This window comes from Macrotis lagotis, chromosome 2, assembly GCF_037893015.1.
Source record: "Macrotis lagotis isolate mMagLag1 chromosome 2, bilby.v1.9.chrom.fasta, whole genome shotgun sequence".
Classification (NCBI taxonomy): domain Eukaryota; kingdom Metazoa; phylum Chordata; class Mammalia; order Peramelemorphia; family Peramelidae; genus Macrotis; species Macrotis lagotis.
Genome location: NC_133659.1, coordinates 319,590,707 through 319,613,267, shown reverse-complemented (window position 1 = coordinate 319,613,267; position 22,561 = coordinate 319,590,707). Strand labels below are relative to the sequence as shown.

The window sequence follows — 22,561 nt, the reverse complement described above, 5'->3', positions numbered from 1 at the left end:
CACTTTAAACAGAAATGGTATCTATGCACAATCTTTTTCTATCTTTTAAATATTCATAGCTGCTCATTCAGTTCAGTCATTTTTAAAATTGTGTCTGACTTTTTGTGACCCTATTAGGGAATTTCTTGACAAAGATACTGTAGTGGTTTGCCATTTCCTTCTGCAATTTATTTTACAGATGAGGAAACTGAGGCAAGCCTGCTTAAGTGACTTGCCCAGGGTCACAAGCTAGAAAGTATCAGAGGTAGTCTTTGAACTCAGGTCTTCCTGACTCCAGGTCTAGCATTCCATCCACTGTGCCACCTAGGTGCACAGCTGCTGCTAGGATGATGATGATGATGATGATGGTTGGTCGTTGAAGATGATGGTAATACCCAGCAATTATATGATGCTTTGAGATTTGTAAAACACTTTATAAATATTATTTTGTACTAACAACACCCTAGTTGGTAGAAGCTATTAATATTATCCCCATTTGACAGATGAGGAAGCAGAAGTTAAGGTCTTGTCCAAAGTCACCCAGCTAACAGGTGATTTAAATGGAAGAATTCTCAAGTTCACCTACCTTTTAACAGTAGAGATTAGTTTCTAAATTCTAGGATGTGATGTCCTGCTTTGCAGGGAAGAACTGTGAAGTCTGATCTTGAATTAAGTTGAAATTTCCATGCCAAAATTCTCTAACTTTGTCCTGGAATGAGGTTTTTCACTCAGTTCATTAGGTCAGGGATTTGGATCTGGTGGAGGTTTTAGGGAATCATTCAGTCTAGTCCCTTCCTTTTACAATTAGGGAAACCAAGATGCTGATAGGTGAAGTACCCCAAATCCTGGTTCACATAGGGACTCGGTAGTAAAACCAGGTTGGAGCCCTGGTTCTCTGCTTCCAAGCCTATTTATATCCTACATAGAAAGCTGTATCATGGTGGAGAGGTAATACCACAGAATTTGACTTCATGACCAGACTTCTACTTTCCTCCTAGGACATTCAAAGATCAGTAAATAAATAGTAAAACTGAAAAGTACTCTCATTTAAAGGCCATTTGAGAAGGTAGTGAAATGAAAATAAAGTTTTTAAAAGATTCCCTACATGTGGCCAGTGGCAAAGATGTTAACTTCTTGGAAGTGGAAGGGATCATGGACCTCCCTATGGCTCATCCGATGTTACAAATTCCTCAATTTCCAGCATTTCTATGAGGGAAAATACAGCCAATGACAGTGATAACTTTGACCTTTGAAAGTCATCATGGAAATATTTCACTGCAAGCATTGTGGGATGGTGGGAAGAACATTTGACTAGAAGTCAAAGTCCTATCTCTCCACAATGTTATGACAATTGTATGTACAGCCAAAATATAATCTCACTTGTCTGTTCTTAGTTCAGATAAAAACATTATTTAGGCTTAAAGCATAAACATGCTAAAGCTTACAAGGTTGACCTCAAGCAAGATATAGCTTAAGCAAAAGTATGTTAAAAGCACTCAGAGTTCAGCCCTAAATAAGATACTAAGGCTTAAACAGAAAGGTTTTTTTTATTATTATTTCCTATAGTTCCAATACTCATGACTGGGGCCAGTTCTACTAACTGAGCCAAACTCTGAAACCATGAACCCTTTTTAGAGAGAACAGACAAAAAAAATCATAAAACTTCTGACCATAGCCTATCAGCATTATTAAATATTAATACCTTTTCTTTACTGTCTGTTTCATATTAGGATTTGACAAGAATCTAAATGAAGGGAGCTAGCTATCTCCTTCCTGATTTAAGTTTAACCTATGTGGCTCTTACAGAGATAATCAGACAAGTTTCCTAAATTCTAATCACTTTTCTTCCTGTGATTGTCAGCACAACTAACAAATGGAGAGATAACATTCCAAACTTTAATTATAGGTTGAAAAGAAGACTTTGACCAAAAATGTAGGCAGAAAAACATAAATTTTCCTATTAATTGGCCTACATTTGTGAAGGGTTTCTCATTTTATTTTATTTTTTTGACTTATTTTTTTAAGGCTAACTAGGTAGTACAGTGGATAGAGCCCATACCTAAAGTCAGGAAGACCTAAGTTCAAATCTAGCCTTGGACACTTACTGACTTTGTAACCCTGTTTGCCTCAGTTTCCTCCTCTGTAAAATGAGCTGGGGAGGAAAATGGCAAATCATTCTAATATCTCTACAAAGAAAATGACTAATAGAGTCATGAAGAGTCAGACACGACTGAACAACAGTGGTCTTACTTTTCAAAGTATTTTCATATATGTTATCCCAGAAAAACCCACAACTAACCTACAGGGTAGGTAAGGAAAAACAGTAATATTAACTTCAATATTAAAAAATATTAATTTTAATCATCATACTGAGCATTTATATAATACTTTATGGTTTGTAAAGCGCTTTATAAATGTTATCTCATTTTATCCTCACAACTCTGGATGGTAGGAGCTAGTTTTATCTTCATTTTACAGGTGAGTTAATAGCAGTACAAAGAAAGTGATTGATTAGCTCTATTTTACTGATGTGAAGTGAAAGTATTTTTTCCCCTTCAAGTTCACAGGGGTAGAAAGTTTGAGCCAGAACTCAGTTCCTCATTTTAGAGATACAGAATTAAATCTGTTAGGTCAAGTACCTTTCCCAACATCACTTGCAGCAATAATTAGAGCCCCATAAGGACTAATTCAAAGTTGTCCCCATAATCTGTGTGTGCCACTATAATTCTACATACATTTGCCTCCTGGGCATCTAGTACAGTTGGCTCATATTTGGTGTTTAATAAATGTCAGGAATTCTAGCTATATTTAACAATGATTGAGATTTTGGGTCTGCATGATTCATCAATTCTTGCCCTTGACAGAGATAAGAAACTTGAGAGAGGCAGTTGGGTAGGGAGGGAAGATGAGTTTGTTTTTGGATATAGGGACTGTCAGTTGAATTTCACAGTATCTCAGTCACAGAATTTCCAAGTTGTAAGGGAGAGAGACGTCAGAGAGAGACATCCTGGCCAATCCATGCCAATCCAATAAAATCTCCAGTCCAATTTTGCCAGTAAATAATGATGAAGTCTCCTCTAGTGAGGAAGAGCCCACTGCTTCCCATGGTAGACAATTCCATTTTGTAAGATTTTTTTGTTTGTTTGTTTGTTTTTTGTGGTTTTCAATAATCAATTTTTTCAAGGTTTTGAGTTTTATATCTCCCCCTCTCTCCTGACAGAAAGCAATGCAATGTAGGGTATACATATATAACCATGCTAAGCATAAATCCATATTAATCATGTTGTGAAAGAAGAATCAAATCAAGACAGAAAAAAAGAGGGGGGGAACCCCCCTAATACCTAAGACAACTTTTAAAAATTGCAGATAGTAAGCCTTAGTCTGCATTTAAATTCCACAGTTTCTTTTTTCTGGATATGGATGTTATTTTTCTATCACAAGTCTTTTAGAATTGTCTTTGATGATTGTGTTGCTGAAATGAATAAGTCTATCATAGTCGATCATCACCCAGTGTTGCTGTTAGGGTATATGATGTTCTTCTGGTTCTGCTCGCTTCATTCAGCATCAGTTCATGCAAGTTTTTAGAAGTTATTTTGTGAGGAAAATTGCCTTTTGGTGATCAATATTCTACCTATTTCATTTCCCTTTCAAAACCAACTATTCCTTGATGAGATACAAAATTTAGATACATCTCCACTGCAAATGTTCATATGGATTATTACTGTCTAACCTGTGGTAGAACTTTCCAAGCTTGTATTGGTCCGATCAGCCAGCACTGTATCTTGGTCCCAACGCAGAGATGCCATTTTGGTCTTCCTTGAGAATAAAGGACAGCAACCCACCATTTCTTGACTCTCAAAATGACTTCTGTTTTTCAGGGAGCATTTGTAGGAATTACTGCTGGATTTGTCATTTCCCTTTGGATTGGAATTGGAGCTCAGCTCTATCCCCCTCTTCCAGAGAGGACTTTACCCTTGAGCCTTGTTACCGATGGCTGTAACATAACTGACTTCCACTATCATGAGAACAGGACCGCAACTACAGAAACGCCATTTTCTACAAGTACTTCTCATGCTCATAGTGCTGAAAGGTATTAAAATAAATTTTACCATGTTATTAAAAAAACTATTTGAGGAACAGGAAGAAGAGAGAAGATGATCAGAAAGTTCTTCATTTTGAGTTAGAAGTCCTAGGTTTAAATCTCTGTATGGTCATTCACTTAATGTCTCTAGGTGTTAGCTGTAAAATGAGAGAATTGGACTCACGTGTAAGGGCCCTGTCTATATTTAAATCTATGATCCTTTGGTTTATTCATAAGGTTTATGATACTTAAACAATTCAAAGGATTTGGCATCCTGGGTATAGAGACTATCCCTACCTCCTCATTCTACTAACTTTTGTATATCTTGCCCAGTGAATTCCACACAGGGACATCCACCTTAAAAGGGCAGAGTCCTTTTTCTCTTAAGACTTTATGGATCCCAAGGGATTATTTGGGTTGTTCATTGCTTGTATATCTTTTTTTTGCCATGGGTCTCACAGACAAATATATATATATATATAACAAAGATCCTTTTTTTTCCCTTCTAGAACTCCCCTTATGGATAATTGGTATTCCTTATCATACATGCACTTCAGCACCATTGGGACCTTGGTTACTATACTTGTGGGAATCATTGTTAGTCTCCTAACAGGTACCAATTTCTACTTACTATCCATTTGAAGTATCATATACATGACAATTTATAGTCACTTGTGATAATTACTCTTCTTGTAGTTTTGCTACCCCAGTATATTTACTCTAAAGAGCCAAAATATTTATTTGGTGCTTACTATGTATCAGATATTGTCAACTAATAATTTTAAAAATACAATTAATATGGCCTCTGCCCTGAAATCAGAAATTTATATTTTAATGGCATGAAATGAATTAATTTTTTTCTTTTTTCATTCATTAATCTATTTTCCAATTATTTGTTGAGATAATATTCAACATTCACTTTTATAACACCTTCTCCCTCTCTCCTAGGATAGCAAGTAATCTGATATAGGTTATACATGGACAATTGTGTTACACATATTTTTATACTGATCACACTTGGAAATAAGAATTAAAACAAAAAGGGAAAAATCATGAGAAGGAAAAAAGCAAAAAATAAATTAAAAAAAGTAAAGATTTTGATCTACAATCAGATTCCATAGTTCTTTCTCTGGATGTGGATGACATTTTCCATCACAGATCTTTTAGAATTGTCTTTTATTGCTGAGAAGAGCTAAGTTCATCATAGTTGATCATTACAATGATGACCTGAATAAATAAAACTAGGAGTGTTTTTAAAAAGTAAAATAAAATTAAGTAATCACAAATATTTTTTTTAGTGAGAAGACTAAATTACAAGTACCCAAAATGAAAAGAAAAGAAATGAAGTTTATTCTGAGAATCTATTTTGCCAACTATACAGTATCCCCTCCTCTCCAACCTGACAAGTTAAATGAAATGAATGACTACTTAAAAATGTAAACTACTCAGATTAATTGAACAAGAAATAGAGAATTTAAGCAATCACTAACAGAAAAACTAATTGAATAAACCATAAATGAACTCCCAAATATAAGTAAATGCTATCCAATATTAAAAGAATAATGAATTTTTATATTTCATAAACTATGTCAAAAATTTAAAAATCTGTTAAATTCCTTCTATAATGCAACTATTGTCATGATAAATAAATCAGGGAGAGTCAAAACATAGAAAGATGTCCAAAGACCAATATTCCTAGTGAATTTTAATGCAAAATTTTGAAATAAAATATTAACAAAGGAATTACAATGACATATCAAAGAAATCACACATCACTATGACCAGGTTGGGTTTTCACCTAGAATACTGGGCTTATTTAATATTAGGAAAACTATAAACATAAAAGACAACATTCTAATGGGTTGAGACAACACAGAAAGAAGAGATGGAAAGCAGGGTAGAGAAGAATGGGACACCCAAGAGGGTGCAAGATTGTTATGGAGGAGTAGGAAGCGAAGTTTGGAGATTGGAATTAGGAGAAGAGTGGAACATTGCTGTGATCCCTCTTGAACTTGGGTCTGGGCAGTCGATCATCAACAAAGAAAATGGACCTCAGGTGGATGTTTCTCTGCTTAAGAGCAGGAAAAGAAATTCAAAGCTTGGAGTTGGGAGATTTATAAATGGAAAAATCTGAGAAATGATAACTCAGTAAAAAGCATTTATTTAGTATTTAACATGTATGAAGCATTGTGATTGTTACTGGGAAGACTTAGAAAAATGAAAACTGTCCTTCCCTCAGGAAGCTTATAGTCTGGGCAAAAAACATGTTCATATAGACGTATATACAAAGGAAACACAAGGTAACTTTAGTGCTAACAATTGGAAGGCTCATTGTAAAGGCTCCTTTTCAATTCATTAACCATTTTTTTAAAAGAGCCTACTATGTGACAGGGACTGGAATATGGAGAGAGATGAAGGACATGGTCTCTATTCAAATCAGTTTACATTCACCTTGCATGGGAGACTGAGCCATTTGAGTCAATCCTGGAAGTGAGCAAAGGGTTTCAAAAGACAGAGGTGAAGCAGGAGAGCCTTCTGGCATGAGGGATAATATGTGCTCGCTAAATCAATATTCACTGTTTGCTTCAATTTTTTTTTTGTTAAATGGAATTATTTACCATGCCATGATCTAATTGGATGATAAAGAACATCTTAAATAAATGAACATAATTTTTTTTATATCAGACCTTTTTTTCCCCCACACAGACAACTTTGATTTTTGCGGGGCTGGCATGGGTTCAGGGCCTGCATTTTTTCAGTTTAGGGACCTTCCTAATTTGAAAACTCTCCCTCCCAAAGACCATCAGTAACTCAAATAACTTATAGTCTTAGAGAATAACCTGAGAATCCTAAGAAATATTGAGGGACTTATCTATGATTTCACAGCTCATATCCTACAAAGGGAAGAATTGAACACAAATCTCCTGGGTTTGCTGTTTGCCTTAGAGTTCTTCAAAACTTTTCTTTTGCCCCTATTTCCTGCTGGACTCCTATTAGTTTATGATCTCCTTGAGAGAAAATATTGCTTTCTTATTCTATTTGCATTGTTAGTTGTTGGGATAATACTCCTCCCATAGTACTTAATTAATAGTTATAGTCATTAGTCTTTGAAACAGATCACTTTAATTTGTAACTCTTAATTAAAATTTCTAATCCAAAAGTAAATTGTAACTCAATTAAATCAAGTGATTTTGTAGGTTTTAATATGGGTTATTTTTCTAAATACTAGACAAAGGTACTTTGTAATAGTGGATAAGGGAAGCAGGTGGGGTTAAGTGACTTGCCCAAGATCACACACACAGGAAGAGTCTTGGGCTGAATTTGAATTTAGGACTAATTGCTCTGCCCACTAAACCACCTAACTGCACCATAAATAATTTTTTCATTCAGTCATTTCTTACTCTATTCACTCCTCTATATTACCACTCAGACAAGCATATTATTTCTCATATTTCTGCTAGACTCGAAATTTATAGGATGAAAGCCAGGCATTCCAATGAGATTTGATGTTTGCTATTAGCTGTGGCAGAGTAAAACGATCCAAGAGTGTTACCAAATGTAAAGAATATGAATTAGCTTTCATAGTACTATAACTTATGTTTCTGTTGACTGGTTGCCTGTGATGCCCTTTTGTAGTTGTCTAAGTAATTTTCCTTCTTTTCTCATTCTCATAGCAGCAAAAAGAGCCATCCTATAGCATTTCAATTTAGCATAAACATAGCAATGTTTATGGAGTTTCCTTTTCTAAAGAAAATAGATCTTAGAGAAGAAGTCTTTAGATATATGAAGGTGAAATCTTTCTTCTTCTCCTCCAATTGAGGGGTGGAATTCTGAATTATTGCTTACTGCCAGTGAGATTAATCAGAATATAAACAAGCCACTAGAACCTGAGGTTTCATTTTTAATAATTTGGACTTCCAGATTATTGCTATTTAATTTGTTTTTTAGGTTTTTGCAAGGCAATGGGGCTAAGTGGCTTGCCCAAGACCACACAGCTAGGTAATTATTAAGTGTCTGAGGCTGGATTTGAACTTGGGTACTCCTGACTCCAGGGCTGATGCTCTATCCACTGCACCACCTAGCTGCCCCTATTGTTATGTAATTTTATAATGAATAGAGAAGCCTTAGTTGACATTTTCATTGAGTAGGTAACTCTAGAATCTCTTCTGAAAAGATGACTGGAGCTATTTTGGGTTGTCCAATGGACATGGATCAGTTTTGTCTGTAAAAAAACTGAAATAAAACATCATATTAGATTTTGTTTATCTCTTAAAAGTCTTTTAAAACAACTTAAAGTAGCCAGTCAAAAACAAATTATGAAAGTGTCAAAAAAAAAAACCCCTCATTTACAAAGTATGTGTTCCCATGGATTAAATTTTGTTCAATGATGTGGGATTTCTAACTTTTGCAAGGGAAAAATAATCTGGAAGGGTACATCCCACTCAAAATAGTCACAAGGACTTCAGGAGGTTCCACCCATCCCATTAGTTTAGAGAAATAAAGTAATTAAGTAACTCTAGAACCTTGGGTATCACCACTATTGCAAAGTACCTATGTCTTTCTGGTATTTAGAAAAGCATCCCATAAATCCTAGCATGTATATTAAAACCTAAAAAAAACCACTTGATTTAATTAGGAGTTAACAAATTTATTTTTGGATTAGAATTTTTTAATAGAGTTATAAATTAAAGTGGTTTGTTTCACAGATAATGACTACAATTATGCTTTCTAAAAATACAAACAATGTCTGTTTTTCAGGAGGAAGAAAACAAAGTTTAGATGAGAGATTGCTACTAAGCAAAGAAGATTTTTTATCCAACTTTAACTTTTTAAAGCGGGTATGTTTTTCATTTTTGTTTCTGTTACATAGACATCTGAATTTTATAGTAATAATGCCATGACTTTTTCTGCCCTGGAAATATGGGGAAAAGAAACAATTAATGATCTTCTGATTTCTCCACCAAAGTTTCATTTCAATGAAGTGAAGGTGACCTTCAGGGATTAAAGATAATATCAATGGGATGGGAACTTGGGCAGATTCTATTGATAATGAAAGATGATGCCAAATGAATAAGGATCAGTTAACTAAATTTATTTTATCATTAGAAAGCTGACTGTCAGATGATGACTTTTTCAGTCATAACTTGGGAAATCATGTATTGATACACGTGGCATATCATAGTGGAGAGAATACTCTTGGAGACAGGAAGACATGGGCCCCAAAATTGAATAGGTAAAGGGATTTCTTCAATTGACATCCCATTCACCAATAAAATCACAAGTTTAGATGCCTAACTTACAGTCACTTAAATTTAGAAAGTTTTCTAATGTTCTAAAACAATGACCTCAAATTCAGATTTAAATTCAAATTTAATGTTTGTTGTGAGGGTGACCCTAGGAAGGTCTTTTAATCTCCTAGTGACCCAGGCAAGTCTCTAAAATTATTAAGTTGCAGAGCAACTGAAAATCTGAATTGGTAAAGGGAATTTTTCCAGTAGAAATTCCCTTCACCAATAAAATCACAAATTCGGACCTCTGCCCTACCTCCTCAAATTAAGGAGTAGCCGAATTACAAATAGAGGGAACTTGTAATGTTTAATGACGCATGTTTATTCTACCTTATGAATTAAATTTAAGGGACTTTAAAAAGTAGTGCATCATAATTTGGAATCATGTATATTATACAGCTTCCCCTTCTCTCCCTCCTGTCATTCTTCTCTTAGAATATACCCTCAGTATCTTATCATGCTACTGAGAATGGTATCAGAATTCTCAAAGGCTATTACAATTGTATATAAACTCTGTCTATTTAAGACTTTTAATTAATTAACTAATTTAACTAAGTTAATTTAAATTCTTAGTTTGAGAATTTAATTACTTTTCAAGAATATCAACTTTTTTCCCTCTGAATTATGTCAAAGTTGGATAATTGCTCAATTTCCCCCTCCTCCCACTTCAATTATTATCTGATTTCACAATTTAAATTGTCCCTCTGGAATATTTTTGGGAATGGATTTGCTGTTAGATTTTTTTTCTGTCATTCAAAGCCAGTCTTGCTAAATTCAAAATGATTTTTCACCAGGAGGGTGGAAGTGATTTTTGTTGTTGTCACAGCACCACAGAGACTAAATATTAAGGCACATAAAGCCATAGATGTGTTGGAGACCTTTCTTTTTAGCTTAAATTTTCAATGTAAGAATTTACACCTCAGAAGTTGGCAAGACACTACAATTTAGGGCTTTATTTATTGCTGATTGTCTTAAGAAAGTGTTGCAGAAAGGGTTAATAATACAGCTCAAGCTTAAAAGTCTGCATTGGTACTTTTTTGGGGGTGGGTGGGTGGGTGGAGGAGAGCAGGTTGTTAAACATTTACTAGCACACCATTCCAAATCTAAATTACTCTGCACCAGTGAAAGGAATACTCACACAGGTGAAAACCAACAATGCTTGATGTATTGGTGTAATCATTTAATTTTTCTTTTAGGAGAAACTAATTTTAAACCCTCGATCTAATACAAATGAAGATGGTGGAACTGATAACCCTACCTTCAGCTATGTTGAAATGTACTCCACAGAAGAGAGTAGAAAAACCAACCTGCCATATTGATGAAGGATGAATTTGAGCACTCTGTTGATTTTTTTTATGCTTTTCTAAATTTATTGAATTGAATTTAGATTTTGCTTTAAAACCTATCTAGTGCTTGCATATATTTTGCTTTTGCTTTGCCTGCCTGTCTTTTTGGCCTTTTGCTTGGTCTGAATTTTAATTGAATTGTGTTTTTGAGATTTTGATCAAGATTAGCTCTATACAGAGACAGCTCTGTTGTATTATTGGTCCTTTCAGACCAACCTCTCTTGGTCCTGCTGCTGACCAAGTCTCCTCTCCCCATATTCTCCCATGATAAAGAGGAGACCATGTCTCCAACATTTTGTTAAACTCAGAACATATCATTCAATTCAAAGTGATTACCTTCCAGAGCATCTAACCAGCCTAAAATTCCTGAAACTCTAACTTATAGTCATTTACATTTGGAAACTTTTTATAATGCTGTAAACTAATAACCTCAATTCAAATAGAAAAGGGGGCCACTAATCTGAATATAAGGATTCCTGCTAGCCATATATTGATTTAGTTTTGAAATATAACATTATGTTTTAGTGTATTTTTATTTGTTTTATTAAATATTTCCTGGTAACATTTTAATCTGGTTCCTGAGAGTGTGGTGTATTTGATATAATGGGGTGCACTTTATGGAATACTCCATTGACTGAGTGTTGCTCATTTCTGTTCTGAACAATTAGAAAGGATTTTTTTCTCTCTTCAGTTCATACTTATTGCAAAATTGTTCATTTAGTTTAAAAATTAGATACTTTACAAAATCATTCACATTTTTCTGAATACAGTCAGAGCTGTAATTGCATATGTAGCTTTTTATTATTCCAGAGTAAGGCTTTCATTTCAAATTTTTTTTTTCCTACAAGAGCTATAAAAAGTTCAGCTTGCAAAGGGGATAGCGTTTAATTGTACAGAGCAATTACGGAGCATTTCTCCAATTATGGAGAAGTTATTTAAAATTAGATAACCACATATTTGAGAGGCAGGATAGTTTAGTGGAGAGAGCTGGCCTCAGAGTCAGAGAGAGTGGCATTCTTGTCCTGCTTATGACAAACTGACAATAGTTTAGGTTCCTCAGTTTCCTGATCTATCAAATGAGGGCATTGAATAATATTGCCTCTGAGGTCTCTTCAGTTCTAGGTCCATGATCCTATCAATGTTTTGGCTGTGTGACCCTGGACAACTCATTTCATCTCTCAGTGTCCTACTCAGCTTTGACTGTTCGTTGCAGAATAGGTATAGATCTTTATTAATTGTTTCTTCATTAGGATTTCTCTGTGTAAATGAAATCCCAGATCTGGTTCCCCACCTCCCAGATTTTCTTCTCTCCTAAATTTAGCCAATCTATTTAGAAACCTTTTCAAAATGCTTGAGATAATTTCTGCCCCCTCAATATTTAAATATCCATGTATTACATTGCCGTGTGAAGGTGTATCCACCTCAAGACTTTTAAGAATAAAAACATAGCAAGGTAGATAATTTTACATTAAGAATACACACACATTAATTTAAGAAACTTTTTTTCAGGACCTGAGTTCTGGATCCTCTGCTAACAATGAAAAAAGCCCCCCAAACTAAAATAATCCATCGAGAACTTTATATTCTTTTGAAATAGGCAATGTGTATCTCTATGCATGTGCAGTATTCAACATAATTTAATGATAGGTACCTGCATCTTGTAATTCAGTATATATTCTTATTTTAGGGGACAATCAGGATTAGGTAACTTGCTTATGGTCACACAGCTACTAAGTGTCTGTGGAGAGAGATTTAGACTCAGATCCTCTTGACTAAAGGGTTGGTACTCTATCCAATGTGCCACCTAGCTGCCCCTGAGTCAGTAATTCTTTCTTTAAAAATTTTATTTATTTAAGGCAATGGGGTTAAGTGACTTGCCCAAGGTCACACAGGTAGGCAATTATTGAGTGTCTGAGACTGGATTTGAACTCAGGTCCTCCTTATTCCAGGGCCAGTACTCTATCCTCTCTGCCACCTAGCTGCCCCCAAGGCAGTAATTCTTATGATAAAAGCTTTGATTTGAAAGGCAGAAGGCCTTCCTTAGTACTAATTATGTCTCTGCTACTTAATGTTTCTGTGATCCTTGAAAATTCAATGAACTATGTACTCTCAGTTCCAAGTTTCGTCCTCTGTAAAATGGAGATAAGAGCATTACACTATTTTACAAGGCTATTTTGAGGAGTGTATTTTCTTTAAAATCCACAAAGTGTGAATACAAATGGAAGTCATTTTTATTGTTGTTGCTGTTGATAATTATCTGGCCAATAACTATGACCACAGGATCATTTATTTCACAACTTTGCATATTCAAATGCATATTTTAAAAGTAAGACCAATTTTTTACATAGATATTAATAATATTTATTGTCATTTTTTATTTGAACTGATGATAATTCTGAAATATAACATCACAGGAGTATGAAGGCTTTAATTCTTATTTATGCAATTCTAATCAAGGAAAAGAAGATTCCATGATGATTATATTCCATAATGATGATTATAAGTTACTATATAGTAATTAATAACTTGCAAAGCATTCAAGTTATATTATGGTTTGATTATATTATGTACATTATGTCTCACAACAATCCTATGAGGCAGACATTAATACCTTTCTTTTGCAGAGAGTAAAATTGGGGTAAGAGGTTAGGTGAGCTGTCCATGGTCACATACTTGACTCTTTCTTCTAGCTCAGAGAATAGCCTGGAAATGGAAGAGAGTTAATTACAATCCCTAACAAAAGCAGAATTTGTGAATGCAATCTCCTTTTTTTTAAAAAAAATTTTGATGTCTTTGGTGGACAAAACCAAATAGATAACTGTATCTGTATTAGTTAGCTAAATAATCATTGGATTAGTGACATCGAAATGTTATAGGGCTCTTCAGGGATGAAGATTCTCTGTAACTGAATGTGATCTAAGCATAATTTCAAGTATTTAAATACCTAATCTGCTGTTTAAGGCAGGGAAACTATACAGAAAAAGAATGAATGGACTATTGTAAAACCAGGGTCCAATTCTAGCTTCTTCCACTAATAAGCTACACATATATCTATGAAAATGCAATATAGCAAAATGAATAGATTATAGATTTCTGGACCTAGGACTTGGTTTGGAATCCTGGCTTCCAAACTTACTTGCTGTATAAGCATGATCAGGCCCCAGATCCTTAAGTTCCTTATTTGAGAAATAGGAAGAATACTGGTAGTATCTCCCTTGCATTCAGAAGTAAAGTGTTAAAAAGGCCTGCTGTTCAATTTTGGTGTAGTTCTTTAACTGATAAAGAACTTAACCAACTGTCAAGATAAACATGAGTACAAACCAAAGAACATACCACATTTCTTACCTTTTTGGAGATAGGAAGCCATATAAAATTATATGCAGTTATCCTAAGAATACTATATGATCCAAAAGTCAGTGTGCAGTTTTTTTAATTAATTAATTTTGGGGGGGTAAGGCAATGGGGTTAAGTGACTTGCCTAAGGTCACATAGTTGGGTAATTATTAGGTGTCTAAGCCTGGATTTGAATTTAGGTCCACCTCATTCTAGTGCAGTTTTAAGCTATCATAGCTTTGAACTGGGGCAGTTGTATGAAGACCTTTTGTTCAACTCCAATTTATTCTGCACATAGCTTGTTTGTACATAAATCTTTTCATATTGTCTCTAACATTCGATTCTGAGCCATCTGAGTACAGGGACTGTAAATTGAGGGAGTTGGAATAATCTCCAGTTCATTCTCTGATTGGTTGGCTGTTGTTCTTCATTTTTTTTTTTTTTTAGGTTTTTGCAAGGCAAATGGGGTTAGGTGGCTTGCCCAACGCCACACAGCTAGGTAATTATTAAGTGTCTGAGACGAGATTTGAACCCAGGTACTCCTGACTCCAGGGCCGGTGCTTTATCCACTGCGCCACCTAGCTGCCCCTGTTGTCCTTCATTCTTGAAGAGGACCAAAAGGGCATCACTATGTTACAGTAATGTTACAATGTGTCTGACCATGATTGATCAGACCAATATGATCTTGGAATGTTCTCCCACAGGTTGGGCACAAATAGTCCATGTGAACATTTGAGGTAGATTCTCTAAGTTTGCACATCTCACAGTTGTCTTTGAGCTATCTTAATGCCATGCTGGGCATTCTTGTACCAATATTTCTGCCATATCACAAATCCATTTTAGAGTTCTTGGGGAAACCTCGAGGGTGTCCTTGTATCACTTCTTCTGGCCACCATGTGAGCCCTTGCCTTGTTTGAGTTCTCCATAAAATGGTCTTTTGGTCAAGTGCATGCTTAGCATTCTATCAGTATGGTCAGCCCATTGGAGTAGCTCTCTCTTCAGTAGTTTGAATGTCTGGTAGGTAAGTTTGAGAAAGGACTTCAGTACCTGAATCTTATCCTGCCAGGTGATCTTCAGAATTTTTCTAAGACAATTCAATGGGAAGCAATACAGTTTCCTGGTGTGGTGGTAATGCACAGACCATTCTCTACTAAGTTTCCAAAATGATCTTTTTTGATCAGAAATTTTTGATCACATTTATCAGTTAAAAATATACATGTCATTCCTTTATTCAATAAATTCCAGACTCACTATTGCCTTCAGGATGAAATACAAAATCTGCTGTTTAGCATTCTAAACCCTTCCTAACCTGGTCCCCTTTCTACCTTTCCAGTCTTCTATCTTACTGCCCCTTTACACATACTCTGCAGTCTAATGACATTAATGAGAATGAGAAAAGCATTCTGTTATATCTCTAACAAGTGACTAGCATTTTCATTGGCTTTCCCTCACACCTATGATTTTCTCCCTTTTCACCAACCCTTCCTGGCTCCCCAGATTTCCTTCAAGTCCCAGTTAAATCCCATCCTCTGCCAAAACATCTTTTCCAGGTCTCCCTCATGCCAGTGTCTTCTCTATGCTGAATATCTCCATTATATCCTGTATACAACTTGATTGTAGCATATCCTGAGATCATCAATGGGCTGTGCCTTTGTTTGTAAATCTAGTGCTTTGTACGGTGTCTGGCACAGCCTATGTACAATACCTACTTAAAAAATGCTTGTTGAATGAGTGATTCATGCTTTTCATGTGCAAAAATTTATGAATATTGTACTTTGTTAATTCCCAAATGGGGTCATCTGTTGGACATGACTAAGGTGGCTTTATGATAAAAAATTATCATTAATTTAATATCTAAACATTTCTAGCTGACAGATATCCAAGTTGCTATAGTCCCTCCTCTTTATGCTCCAATATGTATTTCTCCAAAATGACTTGAGGTTGTATTTATAGGAATCTTTTTCTAAGGCAATGAAATTAAATGACATGCCCAAGATCACACAACTAAGTAAGTATTAAGTGTCTTAGGCCAGATTTGAACTCAGCTATATCCACTTCACCACCTAGTTGCCCCTATAGAAATCTTAAAGAAGAAAAATCACAATATGTCAAAAATAATTTTGAGTAAATATTCCATAATAGGCAGTTTGGAGCTCCTTCCAGGACTATATCCTTCCCACTCTCTCAAGTATGAAAACACTCCTCCTTAGGTAAATCCTTCTTAGTTAAATGCCAAACTCTTCAGGTATGGGCCGGTTATGATCTTTTCTAGACAAAAATCAAAGTTTGGTTTGAGTTTGGTTTGGTGTATTAATCCATTTCCCTAAGAAAGATCTTTTATTTTTGATCTACATATTTCAGTCCTGGAAAAGACTGGAAAGGAGAAGAAATAGTTACTATTTTTTTTTGTAAGGCAAATGGGGTTAAGTGGCTTGCCCAAGGCCATACAGCTAGGTAATTATTAAGTGTCTGAGACCGGATTTGAACCCAGGTACTCCTGACTCCAGGGCTGGTGTTCTATCCACTGCACCAAAATAGTTATTTTTTAACATTTTTAGTTGAAGGAGGTTATACATACCCTTCTAAACAGTCTATACACTTGCGGATAATGCTAAGTTGAGAAGCAATTATAACCTACTTTAAGATCTAAGCAGTAAAACTTGACATGGGAGATAAAGCCACTTGGGTCTTTAAATTTGATTTGATCTCAGTTTTTATCCAGGTAGGAGAATTTATGCTGCTGAGTCAAGAAATTACCATATAGATGAGATATCAAGCGCTGCTCACTAGAGACCACAAAACTGTTGGAGGACTTCATTCTCACTTGCAGATGGGGAAACTGAGGCAAGGAGGTCTAAAACACTACTCCAAAGTCAGTGATGATGGCAAGCCTTTTAAGTTACTTTGCCTCATTCTCCTCATCTGCAAGTGGAAATGAATTCCAGTGGATTTGTGGTTCCATTAATGTTGTTAATTCCTTCAGTGTTTCAGATAACAATCTACCCATGTGTGTCTTGTTCAAGTCCTCCTATAAATTCTCTGTAGGTAGTATGTATGGAGAAAGGGAGCACTTTTTCTTTTTTGTCATTTTCTTAACCTGGTAAAAGGCACCAGGGAACGCTCAATGTCCATTAGGAAAGTAATTCTCAGACCTTTTTGATCACATTTATCAAGACAAAAAAAAAATAGGCATCTGCTCATGGCTGTATATTTATTTAAACATGATATGCATGTGTTGTAGTACTCACATACATTATAAAAGCTTAAATTAAATATAATTTAATATATTGAAAACTATGTTACATGTACATTAAATATACATTCTTATATATTTAATTTATATATGATACATGAACTAAAACTGGGAAGAAACTGGGGCAAATATTAAAAAATAATTTTTATTTAACAGTACAAGAAATCTACTGTTAGTATCCCCAAATCATGGTTTAACAGAGATTTGAAGGTCTGAATCTATGTATGGCTTATTTTGATACTTGGTTTTAATGGGTGCTATAATTAAAAAAACCTCACAAAGATGTAATAATCCAAATGGGAAAAATGCATCAATGACTGTACTTATTGGAGCATGTGAATAATTTTTCAATTTCATCCATCCATTATGCAAAGATTTTCTTTGAAGTTCTGTCTTTACTTATGACAATTGTTTCTGCAACAAATTGGCAAGTGTATTTTCAATTGAAACTTCATTTGGGAGATTTTTAAACAGGTTGGAAAAATATTTCTAAATTTTAAAAGTGTGCAATATAAAAGTTTTTTTCAAGTGATATTTTTACATTGTTTTTTGAGAGGGAGAAGGGGAAAAACAGTCAGAGACAGAGAGTTATAGGGAGAAGGAGAAATGAAGAAAAGAGATGGATAGAGAGGACAGGAGAGAGGTGTGTGTGTGTGTGTGTGTGTGTGTGTGTGAGAGAGAGAGAGAGAGAGAGAGAGAGAGAGAGAGAGAGAGAGAGAGAGAGAGAGAAAAGAAGAAGAGGAAGAAGAAGAATAACAAGAAGAAGAAGAAGGAGGAGGAGGAGGTGGAGAAGAAGAAGAAGAAAGAAGATAGGAGAAGAAGAAATCTATAACAAGGTGGAAATATTTCCAAACATCCATTTAAAAAAATCCTCTCTCCAGAGTTCAATTTTAATCTGGAAAAACAATTACTTTCTTAATTATTGATAGAATTTTCCCTTTCCCTGGAAGGAATAGATTGTGGGTTTATCCCCCCCCCCCACTTTATTTTTGTTTTTGTTTGTTTGTTTTGCAAGGCAATGAGATTGTGACCTGCCCAAGGTCACACAGCTAGGTTAATTAAGTGTCTGAGATTGGATATGAACTCAGGTTCTCCTGACTCCAGGGCCAGTGCTCTATCCACCATGCTGCCTAGCCACCATTTATTTTTTTTCAAAAATATTTACCAAGTAGCATATTATTATTGATGGCCACTGTCACCATAGAAAAGTGCAGAAAATTTGAAACATTTTTCAAAAGAAAAAGACATGGCTTCCTCAAATTCAACAACGGTTTTAAGTGCTATGTTAAATGTAATGCCAAATATTTTTATGGTTGCTCTTCATTTGACTTCTTGTCTCACCTAATAGTCTGATCTTGTAATGTGATTGGTGAAGGATATGTCCTAGGAGAAGTGAGAAAAGTGTCACCTCCAATATTTTCTTGGGCTTTTGTTATGGGTATGATCTTTAATTAATGATTTCTTTGCAAACAACTTTTCAGATCACTTGTCTTTTTGGTGACGTTTAACTTAGTTATCATTTGTATATGAACTTAATTGAATTTATATAAACTGTACTATGTGGCAGTATGTTGAAAGCAAACAGTGAATGAGGGAGCTGTGGCCAACCACCCCTTGTTCTTGAACAAAACTCACCCTTGCTTTGTTATATGTCACTGACATACAGCAGTGGGAAAAGAATGCTTGGCTTATGTCTAAAATCATTCTTTTTGATTTTCTATTGTTTTATGGCTTAAATGACTTATTTAATCTAGAGAAATGTTTTCCTATGTTAGAAACATGTGAGGTGCAAACTTGAAAAATTGGTTTTGCAAGATATCTAAATTAACTGTCTTTTCCTTAGTCTCATAAGCCTGCTTATTTATCACTCAGACAAATATAATGGTGTCTACTACAGTTCTCTACAAAGGAATTCATACACACACATTCAATTTATTTGGGTTGCTGCCCTGCATAATTTAGTACTAAACTTCTGTTTCCTCAGTTTTGTAGGACAATGCACCCAATTTGGATGCTTGAAATTTCCTCAAAGATCCCTGCCTTTGTACTTATCAAAATCTCATTCCTGATAGAGTTCTCTTGTAACTATATAAAGCTGTCATTTCACTAATAAACACATTAGGATTCATTACTCTGAAAAGTAGTGAATCCACCTCCAGCTGCACAAGTATAAGAAATAAACTTTGAACTCTCTGCCTGCTAATCAGAGAATGATCATTCCACCTGTAATCAGGAAGATCTGAGATCAGACATAGTCTTGGAGACTTACTAGTTGTAAAGTCCTGAGCAAGACACTTAACCTCTCTTTACCTCACTTTCCTCAGGTATAAGGATAATAATATTTATTTCTTAGGGCTGTTGTGAGATCAAATGAGATGATTTTTTTTTAAGTGCTTAGTCCAGCACCTGGCTAATAAATGCTTATTCCCCCTCCTCCCTCTTTGTTCTAGGACAATACAAACTGTGTGAGTGCCAGTGTCAATAATTAATAAAACTTATTGTCTAATAAAGAAGAAAAATATGTTAGAATGCTTTTTTCCTTCCTCCCTAATAAACCATTACATTAGAGTATTGATAAATATCTCATAGAACTTTTTTTTTGGCAAGGCAGTAGGGTTAAGTGACTTGCCTAAGGTCACACAGTATTACAGTAAGTATCAATACATTAAATATTAAGTGTGTGAGGTTGGATTTGAACATAGGTCCTCCTGATTTCAATGCTCTATCCACTGTGCCACTTAGCTACCTCTCTCACAGAGCTCTTTTATGGAATTGCTAACATATATAAATTGGAGAAACATCAAGGACTATAAAATTGTACATGATAAGAAAAACTAAGATCTTAGGATCATCATCATAAAAATGTAAGCTTCTTGAGATAAAGGATTTTTTATTTGTTGTAATTGTATCTTCAGTGCCGACCACTTTGCCAGGAAGAAGAAAGTACAAGTAAATCCTTTTTGATTTAATCTTAGCTTGTTGAAGAGGAAACTTCAAGCATTCAAATTGGGTGCACTTTTCTGCAAAACTGGGAATACAGAGGCTTGGTACAAAATTATACAATGTAAGCAGCCCAAATGAAAGAAATGTATATGTTTGACTTCCTTTATGGAGAACAGATGAGAGAAAAATTATGTCTTCTAAGAAGTTGCAGCTTGGACAACAATTTGGATGAAGGAAAGCATGAGAAACTATTAAGGAAACATTGATAGAATTTGCTTTTATGCTAGGGAAAACAGGCAATGAATAAATTCTTAGTTTATGATATTGATTACATAGTGGAAAAAACTCTTGAAACTTTGCTATACTGTGATGATCCAAGTCATTTTGGCTGCCCTAGTATGATAAATGTCATAAAATACTATTAAAAGCACTGTCTTTGTCTCCTAAGTTTTTAATTAAAGTAATTAACAAAATAATTTATTTATAATTAACTAATTTATTAATAAATTTTTTTATTAATAAAATAAATTTATAATAAATAAATAAATTAAAAATTAATTAGTCTCCTAAGTTAAGATGTCTCCTAAGTTAAGATCTAGCCAATCAACTAACATAAAAATGGGCACTTTATGTTATGTTGTAAATTATTGCCTTATTTCTGTCTCAGTTTTCACTGTTTAAGTTTTTTTTATTCCTCTGCAGTTATCAAGTTTTTTAGTTTATCAATATCAATGAAAGGCATTTATTTCTTGCCTACTCTTTAGAGAAACTTGTTGAATACCTTAGCGCTGAATCAAATAAATTGTATACAAGATCATTTAGTTGTGTAGGTTATACTCAAAGGTCACGAGTTCAAGGAATCCTTCCATTTACCCTTTGTGGGCAAGCAGAGTTCAAGACACTTCAGATGTCCCCACCCCTAGGATGGGATACCAGAGTTCAAGTGCTTCGGTTACACAAAGCCTAGAATACCCTGAAAATTGAAGTGCTCTGAAAGAAGGCCGGGAACTGTGAATTTGGGGGAATCTCTCCCCATAAAAGTGGAATAGTGTGAATTGGAGGAATCTCCCCCAGCCCTGGAAAAAGTGGAATACTGTGAATTTGGAGGAGTCTCTTCCCCAAAAGTAGAATACTGTAATTTTGGGGGCCCTTCTCCCCCCCAAACTGGGATACTGTGAATTGGAGGAGTCTCTCCCGCCCCCGAAAAAGTGGAATACTGTGAATTTGGAGGACTCTCTTCCCTAAACGTAGAATACTGTGAATTTGGGAGAACCACTCCCCCCCCCAAAACAAGGATAGTGTAATTTGAGGGAATCTTCCCCCCAGAAAAGAGGAATATTGTGAATTTGGGGGAATCTTTCCCCATAAAAGTAGAATCCTGTGACTTTGGGGGAACCTCTCCCCCTAAACTGGGATAATGTGATTTGGGGAAATCTCCCCCCTCAGAAAAGAGGAATATTGTGAATTTGGGGGAATCTTTCCCTATAAAAGTGGAATAGTATAATTTGAGGGGAAGAAGTGAATTCAGGGGATCATCTCCCCCCAAAAGTAACAGAGTCTGAGGATGCTATAACAGACAAGGACAGAATGAGCTGATATTACAGGTCCTTCTTTTTGAAGGATGAGAAAATGAACTGATAGACTTGCTTTGACATCTTCTAATATTCTCAAGCCGTCCTGTCTCTAGTCCTAACTTCCCTCCAAAAAATGGCGGAGCAGCCTCAGCACATGGGCTTTGCCTCCTCATTTCCCCAAGCCCTCAGTGCGCATGCGCTGCCCCACCCTTCCTGCCTTGACTCCCAGCCCCACAAGGAAGGAACAGCTGAGGTTCAGGGAGCTCTGAATGCGCATGCGCCCCCCCACCCTTCCTGCCTTCACTCCCAGCCCCAGAAGGAACAGCTGAGGTTCAGGGAGCTCTGAATGCGCATGCGCTCCCTCACCCTTCCTGCCTTCACTCCCGGCCCCATAAGGAACAGTTGAGGTTCAGGGAGCTCTGAATGCGCATGCGCTCCCTCACCCTTCCTGCCTTCACTCCCGGCCCCAGAAGGAACAGCTGAGGTTCAGGGAGCTCTGAATGCGCATGCGCTCCCTCACCCTTCCTGCCTTCACTCCCGGCCCCATAAGGAACAGTTGAGGTTCAGGGAGCTCTGAGCGCGCATGCGCTCCCCCCCCCACTTTCCATTGGTGCGTGCGCGCGCCACCCGGCACGAGGACTAGGCCAACGACTTCGGCTGGGCGCAGGCGCAGACGCGGGCGGGCGCGGAGTCGGGAAGGATGGCCCGGCGTCGACCTCCTCCTCGGGGAAGGGGCGGCTGAGGCGCCTGGGCCAGCCGCCGCC

The 22,561-nt window shown here is 36.0% G+C and overlaps 1 protein-coding gene across 1 annotated transcript in view; it reads left to right on the top strand.

Annotated features, from left to right (window-relative positions):
- Positions 1-10,667, top strand: part of LOC141512255 (sodium-coupled monocarboxylate transporter 1-like) — a 43,379-nt gene extending 32,712 nt beyond the window's left edge. The window contains exons 12-15 of the mRNA XM_074221069.1: positions 3,858-4,069; positions 4,570-4,673; positions 8,819-8,898; positions 10,545-10,667. Coding sequence (XP_074077170.1) covers positions 3,858-4,069; positions 4,570-4,673; positions 8,819-8,898; positions 10,545-10,667 — 519 coding nt within the window. The remainder of the gene's footprint in view (positions 1-3,857; positions 4,070-4,569; positions 4,674-8,818; positions 8,899-10,544) is intronic.
- The last annotated feature ends 11,894 nt before the right edge of the window (positions 10,668-22,561 follow it).